Source organism: Petaurus breviceps, unplaced genomic scaffold (assembly GCF_028583685.1).
Source record: "Petaurus breviceps papuanus isolate PSGF00001 unplaced genomic scaffold, PetGlider_PUasm1.0 186, whole genome shotgun sequence".
Classification (NCBI taxonomy): Eukaryota; Metazoa; Chordata; class Mammalia; order Diprotodontia; family Petauridae; genus Petaurus; species Petaurus breviceps.
Window position 1 is genome coordinate 38,554,493 of NW_027185798.1, and position 21,631 is coordinate 38,576,123.

The following is a 21,631-nucleotide window of genomic DNA, read 5'->3' on the forward strand; positions in this document are numbered from 1 at the left end:
TCCTCTCTCCCTCTTTTCCTTCCTTTCCTCTCTCCCTCTTTTCCTTCTTTTCCTCTCTCCCTCTTTTCCTTCTTTTCCTCTCTCCCTCCTTTCCTTCCTTTCTTCTCTCCCTCTTTTCCTTCCTTTCCTCCCTCCCTCCCTCCCTCCCTCTTTTCCTTCCTTGCCTTCAGTGCCTTAGGCCTGAACAAATAGTCAGTCCCTATTCTTTCTTGCTTTTCTATTAAATGTCATCTTCCCAAGGATTTCCTATCTGTATACAGTATTAAGATCATCCCAAAACAAAGCAAAAAAAAAATAACAGAGTCACTTGACTCCCAGAGAGAGATGAGAAAAATATTAAATACCACCTAGTCTACTTTGTACCTGCAGCAGGAACCCCTCACAAATCACCTGGCCTCCGCTAAAGACCTCCAGTAATGGGGTACTCATTCTTCCTGTGAAGCCTATGAGACTTCAAATAGTTCTGATGATTAGAAGTCTTCTCCTTATTTGGAAGCAAAATCTGCCACTCTGGAGAAATACTATATTAACTCCTCAGGAAAGCTAATACCGATGAATACTGATAGGAACACATTTTAAAAATATCACAGAATCTCATGCCTTTTTAAAAAATCTCATTCTTAAGAGATAATCTAAATACAGCTACGTGATTACAGTGAATAGAGAGAGTACCAGCCCTGGAGTCAAGAGGACCCAAGTTCAAATATAGCCTCAGAGACTTCTTAGTTGTGTGACCCTGGGCAAGTCATTTAACCCTGATTGTGAGAGGGATGGAGGGAGGGAAGGAGAGAGGAAGGGAGGGAAGGAGGAAGGAAGAGATGGAGGGAGGAAGGGAAAGAGGGAGAGAGAGGGAGAGAGAGAGAGAGAGAGAGAGAGAAAGAGTGTGTCTCTAGCCCACTGTGATAATTTTTCAATAAATTCAAAAAAGATGAAATGCCTTGTTCTAGTCATACCACTAGTGAGGATCAGAACTAAGGTTTCTTCTTCTTTTTTTTTTTTTAAAGCAATTGGGGTTAAGTAACTTGCCCAAGGTTACATGGCCAGTTATTTTGTGTGGGTGTTAAGTATCTGAGGCTGGAACTGATCCCAGGTCCTCCCGACTCCGGGGCCGACACTCTTACTCACTGCACCATCTAGCCACCCCTAGAACTAAGGTTTCTAATGCATCTTTCAGTGTTCTTTCTAATATTCCACTCTCCCTCTCTAATGTAAAAAGAGTAGCAGACAAAGAGTTAGGAGGCAGATTAGTTTCAGATCTGCTGCTAGACACTTGTGTGATCTTGGGTGGGTCATGGATTCTCTGATTTTAGTACCCTCCTAGAATACACACTCTACACTTTCCAGCCTCTCTGCCTTTGCTCCTGCCATTCCCTCTGCCTGGGACACTTTCCCGTCCCCTATCGCCAGCTGTCAAAATCCTAGCTATCTTTCAGGATTTTCCCCACAAAATCTTCCCTAAATCTCCCTCCTCTGTACTTGGATCCCTCTTGCTTCTACCTTCCTTAGGGCATGTAGCTTATTCTAGCTTACTCCGTGTGTTTTTCCACTCCTGGTCCAGTCTGTGCCCCATCATGGCATAAAGGTGACTCTGGGTTTCCTTACAGGCAATGCCAGGGGAGCACAAGTGCTGGAAGGTCCCATCAAACTGGAAAGGCTTTGAGTGTGGAAGTGGAAATGGAAATGAACTATGTGCTTATAGTCTAGACTAGAGTCACATCAAGCCACCAAAAAAAAGTTCATTGTTAAGTTTTCTTTTTGGAGGGCAATTGGGGTTAAGTGACTTGCCCAAGGTCACACATCTAGGTGTGTGTGTGTGTGTGTGTGTTAAGTGTCTGAGGCCAAATTTGAACTCAGGTCCTCCCAACTCCAGGGCCAGTGCTCTATTCACTGCGCTACCTAGCCACCCCCATTGTTAAGTTTTCAACATGAGCATTTACACCTCAGAAACTGGCAAATGCTACAAATCAGGACTTGATTTATTGTTTTGTTGATTGTCTAGGTTAAAAAAAATTTTAGATGGAGAAAATGTTAACAAAGCATGTTCAGTCCTTTCAGTTGTGTCTGACTCTTCATGACCCCATTTGGGGTCTTCTCGGCAAGGATCCTGGAGTGGTTTGCCATTTCCTTCTCCTGCTTATTTTACAGATTAAGAATTGAGGCAAACCAGGGTGAAGTGACTTGCCCAGGGTCACACAGCTAATAAGTGTCTGAGGTTGAATTTGAACTCAGGTCTTCCTGACTCCAGGCCCAGTGCTCTATGTACTATGGAGTCACGTATACCTCCCTCCCCCTCCCCCAATGCTGGTTGCTAAACATTTAGCAGCACATTCCTAGTTAAAGGACTTGTCTAACTAAGTTTTTATTCTACACACTGAAAGGACAGTGAAGAGGAGGGGGTGGATTAGTATTTGGAGTCTTAGAAATCACTCTTCTCAATCACTATAATTGCTGGCAAGTCACTAAACCTCTCTGGGCCTCAGTTTCCCCACTTGTAAAATGTGAGCAATCAAAATATTTGTATTTTAGGGGAGGCTAGGTGGTGCAGTGAATAGAGCACTGGCCCTGGAGTCAGGAGGACCTGAGTTCAAATCCAGCCTCAGACACTTAACACAAAAACTAGCCGTGTGACCTTGGGCAATTCACTTAACCCCAACTGCCCTCCAAAAAGCAAAAAAACAAAATTGTATTTTACAAAGTGCTTTAACATCTCTGTCCTCTCATTTGATCCTCATAAAAACTATGATTACCCCCATTTTACAGATGAGGAAACAGCTTCGAAGAGATAAGAGTGCAAAGTCATATAGCTAGGAAGGGTCAGAGGTAGAATTCAGATTCAGATCTCTGAGAATTCTTTCTGCTATAAAGTGATCTAAAGGATTGGCATTTGCACTGTTGGAGAGGGCAATAAGACCAATGAAATTCACTGTTTTTGGAGATAGGCATTTATCTGAACTTATTAGCTTAGGAAGGAATGGAGGGAGGGAGGGAAGAAAAGAAAGGAAAAAAGGGAGGGAGGAAGGGAAGAAAAGAAGGGAAGGAGGGAGGGAGAAAGGAAGAAGCGAAGGAAGAAGGAAGGAAAGGAAGGAGAGCACACATATACACACTGTTTGCCTGCAGATAAAAAAGTGAACAGTCCTTAATCTTAGGCCCTTCCATTCAAATCATTAAGACAATACATACAGGATGGTCCTCACCAGAAAAAGCTGTTGTGGTTTGGGAATTTGAAGAGATGATGAATCCTGCCCTTTCAGAAGCACTGGGAACACACTGATTTTTATTAAAGTTCCCAGAGCAATAGGGGGGTGAGGGGTGGGGATGGGGAAGGTGGCCCTCCTTTGCTCCTAGGGGCAGGGACTTTGTTCTATTCATATTTTTATCCTCCAAAGGGAGAAGCAGCTGAGCTTGGCAGACAGAAGGCTAACAGGCACTGGTGAGGTGCCCCTGGGGAAGTCACTTAACCCCAGGGCATCCCTGGCAGCAAAGACTGTAAATTGTACAACAGCCATTAGTCTGTACTGGCTAAGGGAGTCTCTGCATCCGAATGACATCACAGGTCCAAACCAAAGTGAAAGTCTGAGAGTGGCCAACATGGCGTCCCCACACAAGAAATGCTTACTGAATGGATGAAGCCCAGTATGGTGGAAAGAGAGCTAATTTTGGAATCCACAGCTCTGGATCTTTACCACTTCCTGCAGGACTTTCCCTAAATCACTTCACCCTCTCCAAGGTCCTCGCTTGTAAAATGGCCCTATGATTAGTCAGATGCTGAGAACCAATCGTGTCCAGCAGCATCTGAGGCATTAGAGAAGAACAAGTAAGAATCACAATGTAGTCCTTGCCCTCAAGGAGGTTATAATCTAGTTAATGTGACAGGTTATTACACATATGAAACCATTATTTTAAAATGATAGTACTGGGGCAACTAGGTGGCGCAGTGAATAGAGCACCAGCCCTGGAGTCAAGAAGACCTGAGTTCAAATCTGGATTCAGACACTTGACACACTTACTAGCTGTGTGACTTTGGGCAAGTCACTTAACCCCAACTGCCCTCCAAAAAGCAAAAAATAAAATAAAATGATAGTACATAACAAGGTATCAGCTTTAAGTCCAGAGGAAAAAAAGATGCGTTCTGGAGTCAGAGGTCCAGAGTTCCAATCTTGCTCCTCTGAAGTTTACTATGAGTATGACCCTGGGCAGTTAGTTTCCTCACCTGTAAAATGAAGGGGTTGGACTAGATGGTCCCTAACACCCCTTCTAGCTTCAGATCTATGATCCTTCTGATACTATTTAGATGACAGATTGTTCAATACAAAGACTGAGAAAGTGTTCAGGGAAGGGAAAAATCAATGTGGGCTGGAATAATTAGAGGTGAGTCTGGAACAGTTAAGATCTCAGCCGGAGGAAGGTAGTGTAATGGACAGAGAAAGCTGGCCGCAGAGTCTGATGACCCCACTTCAAATCTTCCCTCTAACACATCCTGGCTGGGTGACACGGGGCAAGGTGTTTTACTTTTCTATGCCCCAAGCAGTTCTTTAAGACTGTAAGGTGCAGAAAAGTTGGTGATCTGCATGTGCAAAGGAGTTTTTCACCAGAGATTCCAATGCTAGGGTCAGACAGGTGTTGCTGTAGATGGAGCACTGGCCCTGGAGTCAAGAGGCCCTGAGTTCAAATCTTGCCTCAGACACTTATGAGCAAGTCACTTAACCCCAACTGCCTCAAAAAAAAAAAAAAAAAAAAAAGAGAAAAAAAAGATTCCCAATGCTGCTGAAATCACAGATGAAGTAAAAAATTTTAAAAATGGGAGGCAGCTAGGTGGTGCAGTGAATAGAGCACTGGCCCTGGAGTCAGGAGGACCTGAGTTCAAATCCAGCCTCAGTCACCTAACACTTAACTAGCCTTGTGACCTTGGCCAAGTCATTGAACTCCAATTGTCCTACAAAAAAAAAACCAAAAAAAAATTTAAAAACTAAACAGAAAACCAATTTTAGAAGCTGTCTTTATAAAAGGGGGGGAGGAAGAGTTCTTCCAAATTTGGGTGTGGCCTGGGAAACTGGTTGCAGGCAGAAATGGGATCCCCTGGAGGAAAAGAATACAGCAGCAAAGAAACAGATAAGAGAGATACACGAGGTAGGGATGGTGTTGTAGCCTTCACTGCCACAGGCAGGAACTTTTAAACTGTCTTCAAGCTGGTAGTTTGCAAACAAATTTAGGTTTGACATAGTTCAGGGGTAAAATTATTGAGTATTTTCATATTTTCTGTATGATCATTTCTGAATCCATTTCCTCTCTCTTCTATCTCCAAAATACACGGTTGAAATTTTGTAAAGGTGTGTTTGATGCCCAATGTGATGGAAAACTGGGCCAGAAATGGCTCTGTCACAAGCATTGCCATTCAAAGACGCAATGCTTATTCTGATGTGTTTTAAACACAAAAGAGGGGAATTTTATCGTAATGCTTATGTCTATCATCCCCAGCCTTACTCCCATCATGGTCACCCATTAACTGCTATTTTCATTTCAGAATTTTCCTTCCCCTCCCTCCCAACATGTATCAGGACTTCACTGGCATACAATTTAGACAGCAGGGAAAATGAGCATAAATGCTGCCATTTTTCCTATATATGCCATAAAATATTGGCTGTGCGAATCTTTTCTGAATGGAAGACAATACAGCTCAGAGTACTGGCCCTCAGGTCAGAAAGACAGAGGTTTCAATCTATTCTCAGATATTACTACCTCGGTGACCATGAGAAAGTGACTCAATTTTAAAGTGAGGACAAAGAACTGAACGGCCCTTGAGATCCTTCTGGGGTTCCATCTATACTCAACACTAACTTCTCATAGCCTCAGTTTCATCATATATAAAATAGGGATAATAAGAACCCTTATTTCACAGAACTTCAGCTGCTCAATCATTGTTAAGTCATGTCTGACTCTTTGTGACCCCATTTAGGGTTTTCTTGGCAAAGTAACTAGTGTGGCTTGCCATTTCCTTCCCCAGATCATTTTACAGTTGAGGAAACTGATGCCAACAGGGTTATGTGACTTGCCCAAGGTCACACAACTAGCAAGTGTCTGTGGCCAGATTTGAACTCAGGAAGATGAGTCTTCCTGCCTCCAGACCTGGTGCTCTTTCCATTATGGTGCCACTTAGCTGCACTACTTTATGGAGAACTCACACACAGCAAGCATTCATATAGTGGTCAGAAGAAGCAATACAAGGACACTCTCAAGGTCTCCTATGAATTTTGGAATTGATTGTGTGACATGGGAGATACTGGCACAGGACCGCTCAGCATGGCATGCCCGCATCAGACAAGGTGCTGTGCTCTATGAGCAAAGCAGAATTGAAATAGCTCAAAGGAAATGCAGGATGCGCAAATTTGGAGAATCCAGCCCAAATGTTCATCCAGACTATTGGTGCCCAACCTGTGGAAGAGCATTCCGAGCTCCCATTGGTCTGATCAGCCGGTCAGACACATTGCAACTTGATGCCAGCATAGGGATGTCACTTTGGTCCTCTTCAAGAACAAAGGACAGCAGCCAACCAAGCTAGCCGCACCTAGCTCTCAGTTACTGCAAGGTCAATGGTAACACACCTTCCTGTGTTATATAAACGTGAGCTATTGTAACGATGATGATCTCTCTGAGTTTTAGCTTCTCCATCTGTAAAATGGGGATAGTAATAACGGTGCTATTTACCTCACCGTATTGTTGTTGTGAGGCTCAAAGAAGATGGTGGATGTGCTTTGCAAACTTTAAAGGTACAAATAACTATATTATGGAATTAGTTTCTGGATAGCTAAGAGTTACCCTGTTATTTTTAAAATCTGTGGTAGAACTCTTTCTTTTAAGTTGTATTAGTGCCTTCCTCAACAAAAGGCTTCACATAATTTACCCTTCGGTTGATGATTCAGAGTGAGTGCTTTTTGTCTATGGTGATGTACTCGCAATATGGCAGGAGATGCTGCTGGACGTGGTATGGGACAAAGGGATGGAGAAATCTGACCTAGCACTGACCTTGGACCTTGCTTTCTGAGAAAAGTCCCTGAGGTCATTTTGCTTCTCTGCCTTTTTCAAAATAAGACATGAATACTTATTATTGGTAGACTTGCACTGTAACCTGCCTTCTTTACTGCAAAATGGATCACTGAATCAAAAGCCACAGCAGCATTGTGCCAAGAGGTCTTTTCACCCTTCAGAATAATAATGGTTATGAAGGTCAAGGACTGGAAGTACCGGGGGCCTGGCAAGGACTGGCTCCAAGGGAATCAAGTCAATCCACAACCATTTATTAAGTGCCTACTGTGTTCCAGACATTGAATTACTCAACACTGAAGATACAAAAAGAAGCAAAAGGCAGTCCCTTTCCTCAAAGAGCTCAGAGTCTAACGGGTGAGACAACATGCACACAGATCTAGACGGAGCAGGTCATACGCAGGAGAAACAGGAAATAACTAACAGACGGGAGACGCTGGAATTCAAAAGAGCTGGATGCCTTAAGGGAAGTAGTAAGGGGTATTGTGCCACTTTCTTCCTACCCCTTGCTTGGTGGAAAATGTGGCTTCCTTCAAAGAATGGATGAGTAATTATTTGGGTTGGACTAGAAAATGGAAAGTGGTAATAATTTAGAAGAATTATGGCTCCTTCCAAGGATAAAGCTGAGCAGCATCTAGGCATGGACCCAACAGTGAAGCTGATTCTCAACAGGGATTGGGACGGAGGTGACCGAATAATGAAAGTAACCAATAACCAAGGATGGACTTCTAGGAGAGATGATGCAGGGCTATTTGGGGAGAAATAGAGACGGATGAGGAAAGGAGAGGAAAGTTTCAGGAATATGGCTTGTGCCCAGAGCCTACAGGGAGACTGAGTTAGGCTTGCCTGCACACCAAAGCCCACTCCCTAATGCCTTTCAGCTGGAATATGGACTCACAGTTAAGTACTTAGATCTATACAAATCTGTACTTAGTGAAAAAGCAGGGCTGGGGGAGGAAGTGTTCGAAGGGTACTCAGGGAACCCCAATGTCTTTCCCTACTACCCTCAGTATCCTCATGATCACTTAGAACCCTAACTATGATCTATTTATTGCAAACATAGTGACTACAAGTATATTTCCTTGCTGCTTGGAAACTTGTGTTGTATTTTACCTGAAACCTTAGCTGATGCAGTGGGAAGGGAGAAGATTCATCTCTCACTATCTCAAGAATTCCTGCTTGAGTAATGTGGGTAGGACTTAATCCACAGTTTACCCAAGCAACAGACCTGGGGGGTTGAAGTCTCAACTCTGCTACACTCTATTTGTGTGACTCCAAGCAAATCACCTAACCCAAGCCGAAGAATTTCCTCATCTATAAAATAGGGCTAATAACTACACCACCAACCCCATGAGGCTCCTGGAAGGAGAACACTTTCTAAATTGCCCTATAAATGCAAGCTGTCACGATCATCCTCTTACGGCATTTAGCTGCCAATGAGAAAGTCAGTCACAATTTTTCCTCAAGGTATCCTTGATTCGGAAATTTGTACCAAATCCTGAAATTGTCATATCATCATGTCTTCAGGATGGATGCACTTTCTCATGAAATCTCTTTGGTTGGAATATCACTTATTCTGAACACCACCCTGATCCATACACAGAATGAGAGAGATAATGAGGAGGACAGGAAGATGGTAATAAAACTCTGACTTTTTCTCAGTGAGCTTTATAGTTAAATAGCAAAAGAATGTTTTTCTTAGTCCAGGCAAGACTGTGGTTCTAAAATAATTTTTAAAAATTGTTTATTGGTGTTTTGTAAATGGAGAGGGCCAGTGTGAATGGTGAGCTGTGGAGGCAGGGGAATGGGAGGCGGCTGGATTCCTGAAGGTACAAAGGTACCAAAAAGATGATAGAAAGCTTCAGAAAACTGGTCTTTGTGTAGGGATGCTATGTATCCTTTTGCCTTGTTAAGGAAAATACCCAGGAATAGTGATTCAAGGGCTACACCAGTTGCCTTGGTGGGTCTCCATAACTGGGAAAAAGATTGTAGAAAGTGTTTCAAGATCATCTCTTTCTAGACACTTTCCCTAACCCTTCTTCTGAAGGGCACACTCTTCATGTACTTTTGAGTCACCTTTCAATTATGCCAAGTGGTAGAGGGTCAATTATAACATTACATCATGCAAACACCCCAGATGTCCCAAAGTCAGCAGACCAGGCTCAAAGGTTTCTGGGAAGGGGAACAGACTGGCAAAGCCCCGAAGGCTCTGGCCGTCCTACCTCGGCCAGCTGTATAAGCAGCTGCAGTGTGTGGTGGATGCGGGGGTGGGGAAGAAGAAGCCTCTGGAAGGAGAAGTAGAAGGAGGAAATAGCTGTTATAGCAGGAGCAGCAGCTTTTTTCATCCTTTGTACTCTCTGTGGGTTTGATCATTGTGAATATCATTCTATGAGAGGAAAATCACCACGGCCCTGTCATCTTTGTGACTCCGCACACATTTTATTCCTAACATAACCGCAGCTCTGATATTGTGTGGTGTGTTTGTTCGTAGGCTTTACAGGTGACTTTAGAGGATAGCCTTAGAGGTCACTTAACCCAACCCCCAAACTTTACTGATAAGGAAGTCAAGGCACTGGAGATGAAGAGATTTGCCCAAGGTCACACAGGCCACAAACAGCACTGAAAGAATTTGAAAGAAGGTCCTTTTAGCTCCAAATCCAGCGGTGCCCCCCCCCTGCCCTTCAATATGGCATTTCCATATATAGAGAGCATATAACAGAGTACATGCATGCCTATATATGGTATGCATGCATATAATGAGTAACATTTATACACAGCTTTAAGATTTGTAAAGTGTTTTACATATAGTAACCCATTAAATTAATGGTGCAGTGAACAGAGCACTGGGATCTGGAGTCAGGAAGACCTGAGGTTCAAACCCGGCCTCAGATACTTACTAGTTGTGTGACCCTGGGCAAGTTACTTCACCCTGTTTGCCTCAGTTTCCTCATCTAAAAAATGAGCTGGAGAAGGAAATGGCAAACCCTCCAGGATCTTTGCCAAGAAAACCTCAAATGGGTGTTCAGACATAACTGAAACAACTCAACAACAATGATAAAACTCATCTGACCCATGAAAGGCAGAGCTGCCTTTAGGGTCAGGAAGACCTGGGCTCTAGGCCTGTCTCTGACATATAATGACTGGAGTTATTCTGGACAAGTCACTTCATCTTTCAATGCCCTGGGCAACTCTAAGATGGCAGCTGCTGAGCATGTGAAAATCTGCATTGGCAGAGGGAGTTTTCTCACTGGGAGTTCCCTATGCCTGGGAACTCATATTGGGAATTCAATTCAGGGAAGGAAATCATAGATCTGCTCCCCTACTCTAGATACACATCCCCAGATACTAAGAGATGATGAATAAATGCACATATATTCATGTATATGTATGTATATCCAGACGTATATGTGCATATGTATGTATATTTGGACATCTATGAGTGTGTATATATCCACAGATATGTACACAAAAATGTATGTGTACGAATACATAATGTTTATTATCTGTGAATATGTCTGAGTATATATGTATGTCCGGAGAGATTTGATTGTGTAACGATGCATATACACACACGTACATATACACATGTATATACTATATGTTATATATGATATATGCATATATTTGTTATCTATTGGTACCTATGGATATATATGGGTGTATATGTGCCTATATGTGTCTGTCTGTATGGATGTATGTGAGTATATATGTACACGTGTATATATATATACATGTATATGTATGGCTAATGTTTCTTATCTATTAGCATCTATGGATATGTATGCATATGTGTATGTTATACATGCATACCTGGATTATAGGAATTTATATGCACACTCATGCATATATGTACATACATGTGCACATTATGTGTGTATAATACCACACATGTGCCAATTATCAAATTAATCATCTTATTAATGTTTTTACAGACCGTAATAGTCTTCCACTTGCCCCTTCCCTAGACACCACACACACACACACACACCCCATACACAACAAAAGCCTCAGGCACGTAACTGAGCCCTGTTAACAATGCTACCCCCCCCCTGTCTTTTTCCTTCTTTTCACTCTCTGGAAAGGACAAACCCTAATCACTCCCTTCCACGAAAGAGAATCTTGCCGCCTCCCCTAAGAGTTCTTCCCCACAGCCCCCGTGTGCCGAGATCAATGCATCGGGCCTTCAAAGGCTCCCTAACTGGAGAACAGGCAGCCCACTTACAAAAGCTGCTCAGGCAGTGTGATTCAGAACTCGGGAGTGGGGGTTACTCAATGTTTGGGATTTGACAGCATCACACAACATACCCAGGGATCAGAGCTGTGGAACAAATTCAGCTCAAGAGATGAAAAATCATCCTTTGGTGCTGACAACATCTGTTTTATTTTGAAGAGTTGCTAAGGAGAGTTCTGGTTGGGCCAGCATTGTTCCAGTTCAGTACCTCCCTATGTGCTGTACACGTGGTTTGGATGGCAGAAAAAAAGGCTCCCAGACAAACTTTGTTTCATGAGCTTTTCAGACATTGAAGGACTGCCCTGCTAAGAAGGATGACTATGTGGCACACAATGGATAGAGCACCAGGCCCGGGGTCAAGAAGACTCATCTTCCTGAGCTCAAATCCAGACTCAGACATTTAATAGCTGTGTGACCCTGGGCAAGTCACTTAACCCTGTTTGTCTCAACTTCCTCATCTGTAAAAATGAGCTAGAAGAGGAAATGGCAAACTGTTCCAGTATTTTTGCCAAGAAAACCCCAAATGGGGTCACAAAGAATCAGACACAGCTGAAAACAACTGAACAATAAACACACACCACATAGGCCAAAGGTAATTTGAGGAGTGAGAGGCATTCAGGCCACAGTCCTCTCTTACCTCCCTTTTCTTTTATCTGCCTCCCAGTAGTTATGTTAGAACACTGAAAGAGCATGGCCTAATGGACAGGGCACTATACTCACAGGAAGACCCAGGTTCAAATCCTGCCTTAGACACCAATCATTTACCCAACCTCTCTAGGCCTGCTTCCTCAACATAAAACAAAGCCATTGGACTCTATGCCCTTGAGGTTGTTTTCAGCTCTAGATCCGTGATCTTATGAACACTCCTGAGCTTACAAAATAGAACAATGGATGCCCCACCCCACCCAGGGAAGGTGAGCCCATGGGACAATAACGTTCAGTCTAGGAGGTGCCAAAATAGGCCACGGGGTCTGAACCCCTATGGCACTGACAACAGTTGATACTTCTGGTTAGAAAACAATCATGCAGCTGAATCACACAGCTGAGGAAAAGTTAAGCATGCTTAATTAGTAATGATGATAATAATTGGCATGGACACAGCACATCAAAGTCTGCTATGTGTTCTGCATTCTATTATGTCCTTTTCCTCATGATACCACTGAGGTAAGCAATACGGGGACTTTTATTTGAGTTTTACAGATGAGGAAACTGAGGCTCTGAAGGTTACATGACTTGTCCAAGATCATACAGCAAGTAAATAAATAAGGGACAAAACCAACTTCAGAGAAGCCAAAGGGTCTCAATGGGCATTATCTTTGATAACCCTGAATTCCCTTTGCTTGTGCCCACATCGGCCATGTCCCTGCCCTGGGGTTTATACCAGGCAATGGAAAGGCAATCCTGGTCCTCGAAGCATTGATGAAATTAGGATCTTGAAGTAGTGGAAGGTGAGTTTCTTGCTTAATGACAACAACCCACATTTGTATGGCACTTTAAGACTTAGAAAGTCCTTCCTTACAAGCACCCTGAGAAGTGGGTTGTAAAGGCACTGTTATCATCATTTTTAAAGATAAGGAAACAGAGGCTCACAAAAATGAGATGACAGCTCTAGACACCAAGTTAACATTGCAGCAGGGATTATGAACTCAGTTCTTTCCTCACACTAGGTCCAGTACTCTTTGCACTATGGTAGGCTGGCTCCCCTCAATATGATCATGCAAAAACAGCATGTCTAATCTCTATCAGGATTAAAAAAAAAAAAAGATGAGTGTGATATAATGAGTGGAAGTCCTGAATCTGAAGCATGAAGGGTATTGTCCGTATTGTCTCCCCCTTCACTGGAACACTCTCCCCTTCAGTTTGAGGGGAGGAGAAATAGAAAAAGAAAAAGGGCAGGCTGACCTCATTCAATGCCTGCTTGATTCAGCCTGGCTAGTTTCAATAGGAATAACAACGAAAAGAGATTTTGGGAGGGAGTGTTCAGGAGTTTGGGGTTATTTCATCCTAAAGACCTAGTTTGGGGATAGAGCTGTGAAGAGGGAAAAGAACTAAGGGAAGAAGGCAGAATAAGGCTTAATCCTCTTCAGTGTACGTGAAAAATTACAAGGTAGGGGACTATGGGTGTGAAACACTGCATAAAATGTTGGATTTGGTTTGTTTAGGTCAAACTGGTTCCTGCCCTTACCTCAGCCCTTACCCCTTTTTTATTCTTAGTTATAAGGGATGGTTCTTTGGGTGGGGTAGGGATATACTGGGAAATAAAGGTGATGTAAAAGATGACATTTTTTTTTTAAAGCTGCAAACACGAGAGCTGACAATTCACATTTCGAAAGCACTTTAAAGCTTGCAAAACACTTCCCTGAGTCTCCTCATACCTAAGTAGTACAAGCATGGTTCTCCTCATTTTTCTGATGAGGAAATGGAAAGAAAGCATTGTTATCCCCCACTTTATATTTGAGGAAATGGAAGTGTGAGACTTGCTGAGGGTTACCTGGGCTAACATGTGAATCTCAGTCTGTGCGTTCTGGCCCCTGGGCTCTTCCTCCTCCACCACACAGAGAAGTCAATGCTTCTGGAAGCAATCCTTGGATCATCCAATGGCGCTGCCTCATCTGCTTTTATCTGGGGCCAGCCAAGGACGCTAAAATACTGTGACAAAGTACACAGGCTCCTGAACCTGACATTGAGGAATAAAATATCTCTGGATTCTGGGGGGACTCGAAGGAAAATCCGGTCCCTCTTAAGTGAGGAAATCCTCTCCTTTTTTTCTCTCTGCTTTGGGCTTTTGGAAAAGCACCAAGATAAACTCTCAGTCCCTGCTCCAGCTCCTAGGAGTTGCAGGATAAGCAAAGAAAGAATGATACTCCATCCTTTCTCTGATGAGGATTCGTTTCAAAGAGCCATTCAGGAACACCCGATGCTATAAATCTGAGCAACAAAAGGAGATTAAATGCCATCCAATGAAGTCATTGAGACTGAGGCGACATTATCTAAACACTTCCCTTGCTTTCTAGATTCAGGCTCAATCACTCTGGTTTCGTCCCTGGCTGAGGATGTACCTGGTCAAAAGTTCATTTTTGCTGACGTGTGGGAAACCAAAATAAGGCAGATCCCCTTAATATGCCCATAGGAATGATTATGCCTGAGAAGAGAAAAACCCTTTTCATGAATTCTATTGATAACCACATCACTTACCCAGCAAGGTGACCTCCACTCCAGCTGGTTCGGACATCTTCTCGGCTACCTTCTGCCAGGTCCTGTTATGCCTAGGCGCCCAGAGAGCCACATGGCAGAAATAGTAGCCAGAGTTTTCTTTGTTAGCGTCTCGTACTAGCAGACGGTAGGAGTGTATATCCACACGGTTTAAGGTAACTGTCAATGGGCTGTGCACCACGGAATTGTGGTCCATGCTTGCCAAAATGTGTGCGTTAGGCAAAGAACTGTCAGGCGCCTTGCTAAAGTACCACGTGACCTCAGCCTGGATATCATCCTTCTGATCAGTTGCGATGCTGCAGGTAAGGTCCAGGTCATTTCCTTCAGTCACAGATACATTATTCTTGGTGACAGTTGCTCTTAAGGCTTAAAAATTAAAAACAATATGGAGAAATCCTGATAAATCTGATTATTCAAACCTTGAATGAATTTATTTTAGATTCTTTTTATTTCTTGATATGTTTTTATTTAATTATTTTCTAATTACATGTAAAATTTTTTAACATTCATTTTTTAAAAACTTGGGTTCCAAATTCTCTCCCTCCCTCCAATCCCCTACCCCTAGAGAAGACAGGCAACATAATTTTTAGATCTTCTTTGCAAAATTAAGGAGAGGCTTCACATGTACCCCAAAATATTTGTTGGATAAAATGTATTATGTTCTCTTTTACTCCTTTATGAGGCTTAGTATAAAAAAACCCTTTAAAAACAAAGATTAAATGACCTCCTCCAACCCAGGGAAAATGTGGACCATAACTTTGGCAATTTTTGAGAGAAAGGACAACCCAGGATCATCTGGGACTGTTCATTAGTCTGAGCAGTGACGCTCTCTCCAGCACAGAGAAGGGAAGAATTCAGAGCCAAGAGGCCAAAATGGTGGGAAGCCAGATGACTTTCCTTATAAGTCTTCAATGGTGTGACTTCATAACAGGGTCAGTTCCAAAAACATTAGACATCCCCACATACAAATCAAATATAAAAACAGATGATAAAATTCTAGATAAATAATTTTTATAACTTAAGTCCCCTCTATTTCTTTAGGGTAGCTAATCAAGGGTTGACTATATTTGGATATAATATTTGAGGTATCTTGGGTTATCCAAAAGCAGCATCACAGATGGAGTTTCCACTATTTGCTTCCAAAGCTTTCCACTTACTGATACTTTAATCTGTTTTTTAAAAAGAAGTTGAACATCTGTAATCTAAGTACAACAACACTCAGCTTACTGATGATGGTCTGGAAACAATCACACAGATGAGAAATAACTAACTGTTCCCGAGAGGTTAATGGCTCAGCATATCCCTATGGTTCTCGGGCAAGAGTTATTCTGTGGTAACAGCTGTACCCAATGAGGAGGACAAAGTGAGTCTGGTGCCCGGCTCGGGGGAAGGAAGGAATCCTAACCCAAGAAGCTCAGGCCCGCCTGCCCCAGTGAGTGACTTTCATCTGAATCTAAACAAAACCTGAAATATGTTTCAAACAAGCTTTTCAGGCCAGTTTCAAGGTCTATTTAGGTAAGAGAGAATGCGAAACAAGCTTTAAGTGTTGGAGAAAGGGAATGCCATGGGCTACCTCCCATTTCTGAATAGAAATAAACACATATACATTATATGCATATTGTGTATATATTTGCACATGTGTATATGTGTGTGTATGTACCTTCTCCTCTCTCACACACCATTTAAAGGGCTTAAATGAAGTTTAAAGCAGCCTTAAAGTTTGAAAGAGACAAAAATCTCTAATTTTTTCCCAACCCTTTTTATGGTTCTACCCTCCCCTATACATAATGGAAGGGAATGGGCATTTATATAGTGCTTACTAAGTGCCAGACACTGTACTAAATGTTTTCATAAATATCACCTCTTTGATCCACATAACAACTCAGGGAGGTAGGTACTTGCTATTATTACCCCCATTTTACAGATGAAGAACTGAGGCAAACAGGGTGAAGTGCCTTGCCCAGGATCACACAGCTAGGAAGTGTTTCTAAAGCTGCATTTGAACTCAAGTCTTCCTGACTCCAGACCCAACACTTTGCACTATGACCCCACTTAACTGCCTCTAATCATCTAATGATCTCTTGCCATGGAAGACAGACTATGACAGAGGAGAGCTCTCGAGGGCAGGGCCTTGTGGAATGCAGCAGGGATGATCCTGGTTCAGACAAGCATGTGCAAATTTCTTATGGCACCTCGCCAGACCCTCCTGTAACCCCATCCCATTCTAGTGCATCTCACACTTATCTGTGTTCACGCTGTAGCCTTCCTTGTGACACTGGCCCTTGAGGTCTCCCTAGAACCCACACATCCTCAAACCCCCAGCACCAACCACCCTGCCTTGCATATCACACCTAGTAAGTGGTGAAGGCAAAATTCCTAGTGCTTGTGACACTTTTATTAATTCAACAGAAAATTGAAGCTCATATTGGTGAGTAAGAAAGCTTAAGGTGCTACCTCTTTAAAATCACAGTTGTAATTTCTTATAACTGAAAGATAATAAACCTGTATTTACACGGTTCTTCAAGCACACAGTGACTTCTGATTTCTCTTCAATTTTCTCTCCTGTAAACAGGCCACAGAGCAAGACCACTACCCGCCCTTGGATGGGGAGCATATGGCTATTCCTAACTCTGGGCATAGGATCTTTGATGGAGGGGAGAATTTGAAGGTGGTGAAGGCTTAGGCAGAACCTACCCTCTTTTAGAAAAAGCATGAAAGAGACTTGAGTCAGTTTGTATACAGTATAGAAAGAACCAGTAGACTGGGAGAAACTGAAGATTAAAGATGGGGTGGAGATGATACTATCAGTCAGTCAACAAACATTTCTCAGGTGCCTCCCATGTACCAGACACTCTGCTAGGCACTGGGGATAAAAAGAAGGCCCCAAATATGGCTCCTCCCCCAAGCAGCTCACATTCTAATGGAGGAGACGACATGCAAACAACTACATACACCCAAGATGTACAAAAGTATACATTTATATAAGTGTAAATATACAAGAAAATGTAAGTGCAGGCAATTGCAGAGGGAAGGCACAAGCTGTAGGGGGGGCCAAGAAAAGCCACTTGCCAAAAGCAGGATTTCAGCTGAATCTAGAAGGAAGCAAGGGAAGCCAGGTGGTGGAGGTTAGGAAGGAGTGTTCCAACCATGGCGGACTGCAGTGCAAAGTCACTGAGTCAGAAAATGAACTGTTGTGTGGGAAGAATAGCAAGGTCACAGTTGATGGATTGTAAAGTACAAGAAGGGTAGTTAGGTGGTGCCATGGTGCACAGAGTGCTGGGACTGGAGTCAAGTTCAAACCTGGCCTCAGATACTAACTGGCTGGGTGACCCTGGACAAGTCACTTAACCCTGTTTGCCTCAGTTTCCTCATTTATAAAATGTGCTGGAGAAGGAAATGGCAAGACACTCCAGTATCTTTGCCAAGAGAATCCCAAATGGCGTCATGACCAAAGTGGATGAACAACAACATGAAGGGAAGTAGAGATTAAGACTAGAAAGGTAGGAAAAGGTCAAGTTGTGAAGGGCTTCGAATGCCAGAGGATTTTATATTTGATCCTAAAAGCAAAAGGGAAACATTCACTGAACAGGGGATGACGTGGTCAGATCTGCCCTTTAGGAAAATGACTTTGGCCTTAAGTGGAAGGCGGATTGGAGGGAGGGGAGAGCTGAAGGAGGGGAGACTAGGATGCAGGAGGGGAGTGATCTATCTGAACAAGAAGATGGCACAAATTTATACAGAAAGTCGGTCCACAGGTAGTAGGGTCATGATAACTACCAAGATCAGCATCATTCCTTTGAATAAAAAATGTCTCCCCTCCCCCACCAACAAAGGAAGACCAGCAGCATCACTGTCACCAACAGTTTAAAGACCTTCCCTAGCCTATCATGTTGGATTCAACTACAGGACATACTTTACCCACCATCCTGACTCTTACAAAACCTGAGTGCGGCCTATACTTATGTTATAGAGTTTCAGTTGTAAGGGATATCAGGGGTCACCTGGAGAGGAATCCTCTCTTCCAACATCCTAAACAAAAAGTCATCCAGCTTTTGCACAAAGATCTCCATGCCTCCTAAGGCAGTCAATTTCATTTTTTTTTTTGCCTTTTTTTTTTGGAGGGGGGAAGATAGGGCATTTGGGATTAAATGACTTGCCCAAGGTCACACAGCTAGTTTTTTGTGTTAAGTGTCTGAAGCTGAATTTGAACTCAGGTCCTCCTGACTCCAGGGCCGGTGCTCTATTCACTGAGCCACCTAGCCACCCCAGACCATTCGATTTTTACATAGATCTATTAGGAAAAAATTTTCCTTACTTCCAGACAAAGTGTGTGTCTGTGCTGATCTTACCTGTTCTATCCTCTGGAGTCAAACAGAAGATGACTAATTCTTCTTCCTTGAAAATAAAGACAACTATTATGTGCTCCCTGAGTCTTCCCTTTTCTTGGATAAGTATCCCTAGTTCTTTCAGTTGGCCTATCAGAAAGGCATGGTATTTAGACCCCTCATAGCCCTATTTGCCTTCGTGTGGAAAACCTCCAACTTACCCAGCTTCTTCCTAAAATGTGGTGCTCAGGGCTGAACTCAAGAATTCATCTGTGTTCTGACTGGGGCAGAGTATAACTGAACTATCACTTCTTTAGTTCTAAGCACAATACCTCCATTAATGCAATTTAGGATAACATCAGCATACTTGGCTGCACTTGTCAACCACCATCTTTTTCTCTTTCTAAAAGACTTCATTGGGGCAGCTAGGTGGTGCAGTGAATAGAGCACTGGCCCTGAAGTCAGGAGGACCTGAGTTCAAATCTGACCTCAGACACTTAACAGTTAACTAGCTGTGTGACCTTGGGTAAGTCACTTAACCCCCATTGCCCTGCATTACCCCCCTCCAAAAAGAAAATAAATAAATAAATAAACAAATAAATAAATTACTTCATCTTAGAATGAGGTGGAGGGGTTACATTGGAAAGCCACTGACACCAGCTACTTTGAAATCCAATGGCTATAGTGTCGAAAGACACTGTCACTTCCTGCTTAGACGATCAACTTCTCTAAGCTTCAGTTCCTTCATCTGTAAAGTAAAAGGGTTGAACCAGATGGTCCCTGAGGTGTCTTCCTGTTCTAAATCTACAATCTATGAACCCTTTTAAATTTAATCTTTATCATTAATACTCTCTCCATCACTTTAAGTCTAAGTAAACAACAAAACAATCAATCAAACCCTGATTTGTAGCATTCACTGATTTCCAAGGTATAAATGCTCATACTGAAAGTTTCATAGTTGGCATTTATGAGCCAGTATGAGTTGACTCCAACATACATACCCTTGCTCTGTGTTAGTATAATTCTGCCCCCAAAGGAAATGTCTTAGAATAATGGAATTCAATATCTGGAGAGGCCTTGAGAGGTCATTTAGTCCAATCCCCTGCCACTCTCACTAATTCCCTATCAGAGTGTAGGTTCCTTGAGAGTTGGGATAATTTCACTCTTGGTATTTATATCTCCAGCACCAAGCAGAGGGCCTGTCACTGAGGAGATACTTCCATGATTAGTGATTAATTGATGCTGTCTTCATGCCTCTTCTCTCCAAGTTTGAATGATATGGCCTTCATGCTTGTGAAAAGAAAAAATGAGTCTGATTCAGCCCATCCTCATTAAAAAAAAATGTTTAAAGGTGGCATCAGTGGCAAAGTGCACTACAAAAATCTCTGTAGAACTGAGATAGCTATATGCCACAGGGCACATCTGCCATCTTGGAATAAGAGACCATTGTGTAGAGGCTAATGCTGAACATTGTTAGAGGTCATGCAGGTAGGTAAAGAAATAATTCTTGGCCTGAGGAGCTCCCAGTTGGATCAGGACGATTCATCTGTAGGAACCCAAGACAGGCCTCAGCAAGTCTGGGACAGGCAGATTCATTGGAGTCCAAACAGCCTTGGGGAGAATGAATTCTAGGGAAGTCAGGGTACAAACACAGAATAGGATGAGATCAGTGAGCCCAAGATGATCATTACTATTGAAAACCTTTAGTAAAGTCAAGCCCTCTTGATGACCTGACAATGTGCTGAGTGCCAGCCCAAGAGACAAACTATCATATAAACTACAATGTGAGTAGAAATCCAAATGGCATAAAAAAGATTGAATGTAGGACTTGAGAGAGCATTGGAACAAACAGAATGTATGAAAGATAGGGAAGTGGAAAATTGTGGAAAATTCTTCCACAGATCACTACTCATCAACGTATAAATTAGTATATAAGCTCTAGGGAGTTGCCCAAGACAAATGTTAAGTGATCTGCCCAAAGTTATAAACCCAGCTACAGTCAGAATCAGGATCTGAATCCACATCTTTATGACGCTAAGCCCAACATGCTATCCACTACATCATGCTGCCTTTACTTAAACAGTATTAAAATAAATAAAGCAAGTTATATCTCCACCGTTGGAGGGCAGAGTGAAGAGTTCTTACCAGAACCTTCATTTAAGGTGGACACCCAGGGCAGTCATGACTTCCTTTCCCATCTGGGGCCACTCCTTTGGCCTTTTACATCATGCCCCAATGTCTGGTACCTTCCCTCTCCCCCTTTTCAGTTTCCTTATGTTTGTGCTTTGTGCCAGATCCATATTCAAGGAACCCAATGGCTTGGTGGACAGGGTCAGACCCTTAAAGGCACTCCTTACAAGAAGTCACATGCGCTTATGCCATAGATATTCATATCTTGATGTACCTGTAAATATATACTTCCTTCTATATGTTCCTGATCCATAGAGTAGATGGGACAAAGGATGGAGGTAGGACCAGAGATTTCCAAGACAGGCATGCTTTACCATTTAGAAACTCGTGGGGTCAGCTTCCCTGATATCACGTTCAGGCATCATAACTGTATTTACCAATACAATAATCCATATGCAAATTAATAAAGCTATACCAGGTCCAGCAACATTTAGACAGGGAACTTTCATATACCTGTTAAGATTTTCCCCACTGAACTAGACAGATCTAATCAGGAATTCTAAGGCAGGGGTCCCCAGCAGGCCAATCAAGAAAGTTAACCTTGATAACAGGCTACTATACATCATTCTGGACACATCATTGTACAGTGTAGAAAGTACTGGTTCTGAAGTCAGAGTACTTAGTTCCCACCTCT

At 42.7% G+C, this 21,631-nt stretch overlaps 1 protein-coding gene across 2 annotated transcripts in view; it reads right to left on the reverse strand.

The window, feature by feature from the left end:
• The window catches only part of PTGFRN (prostaglandin F2 receptor inhibitor), an 84,993-nt gene that overhangs the window by 32,784 nt on the left and 30,578 nt on the right, over window positions 1-21,631 (reverse strand). Inside the window, exon 4 of one of the 2 annotated variants that reach the window (XM_069090247.1) lies at window positions 14,465-14,848. The exons of the other annotated variant lie outside the window; for it this stretch is intronic. Within the exon in view, the coding sequence (XP_068946348.1) occupies window positions 14,465-14,848 (384 nt within the window). The remainder of the gene's footprint in view (window positions 1-14,464; window positions 14,849-21,631) is intronic. 2 annotated transcript variants of the gene reach the window in all.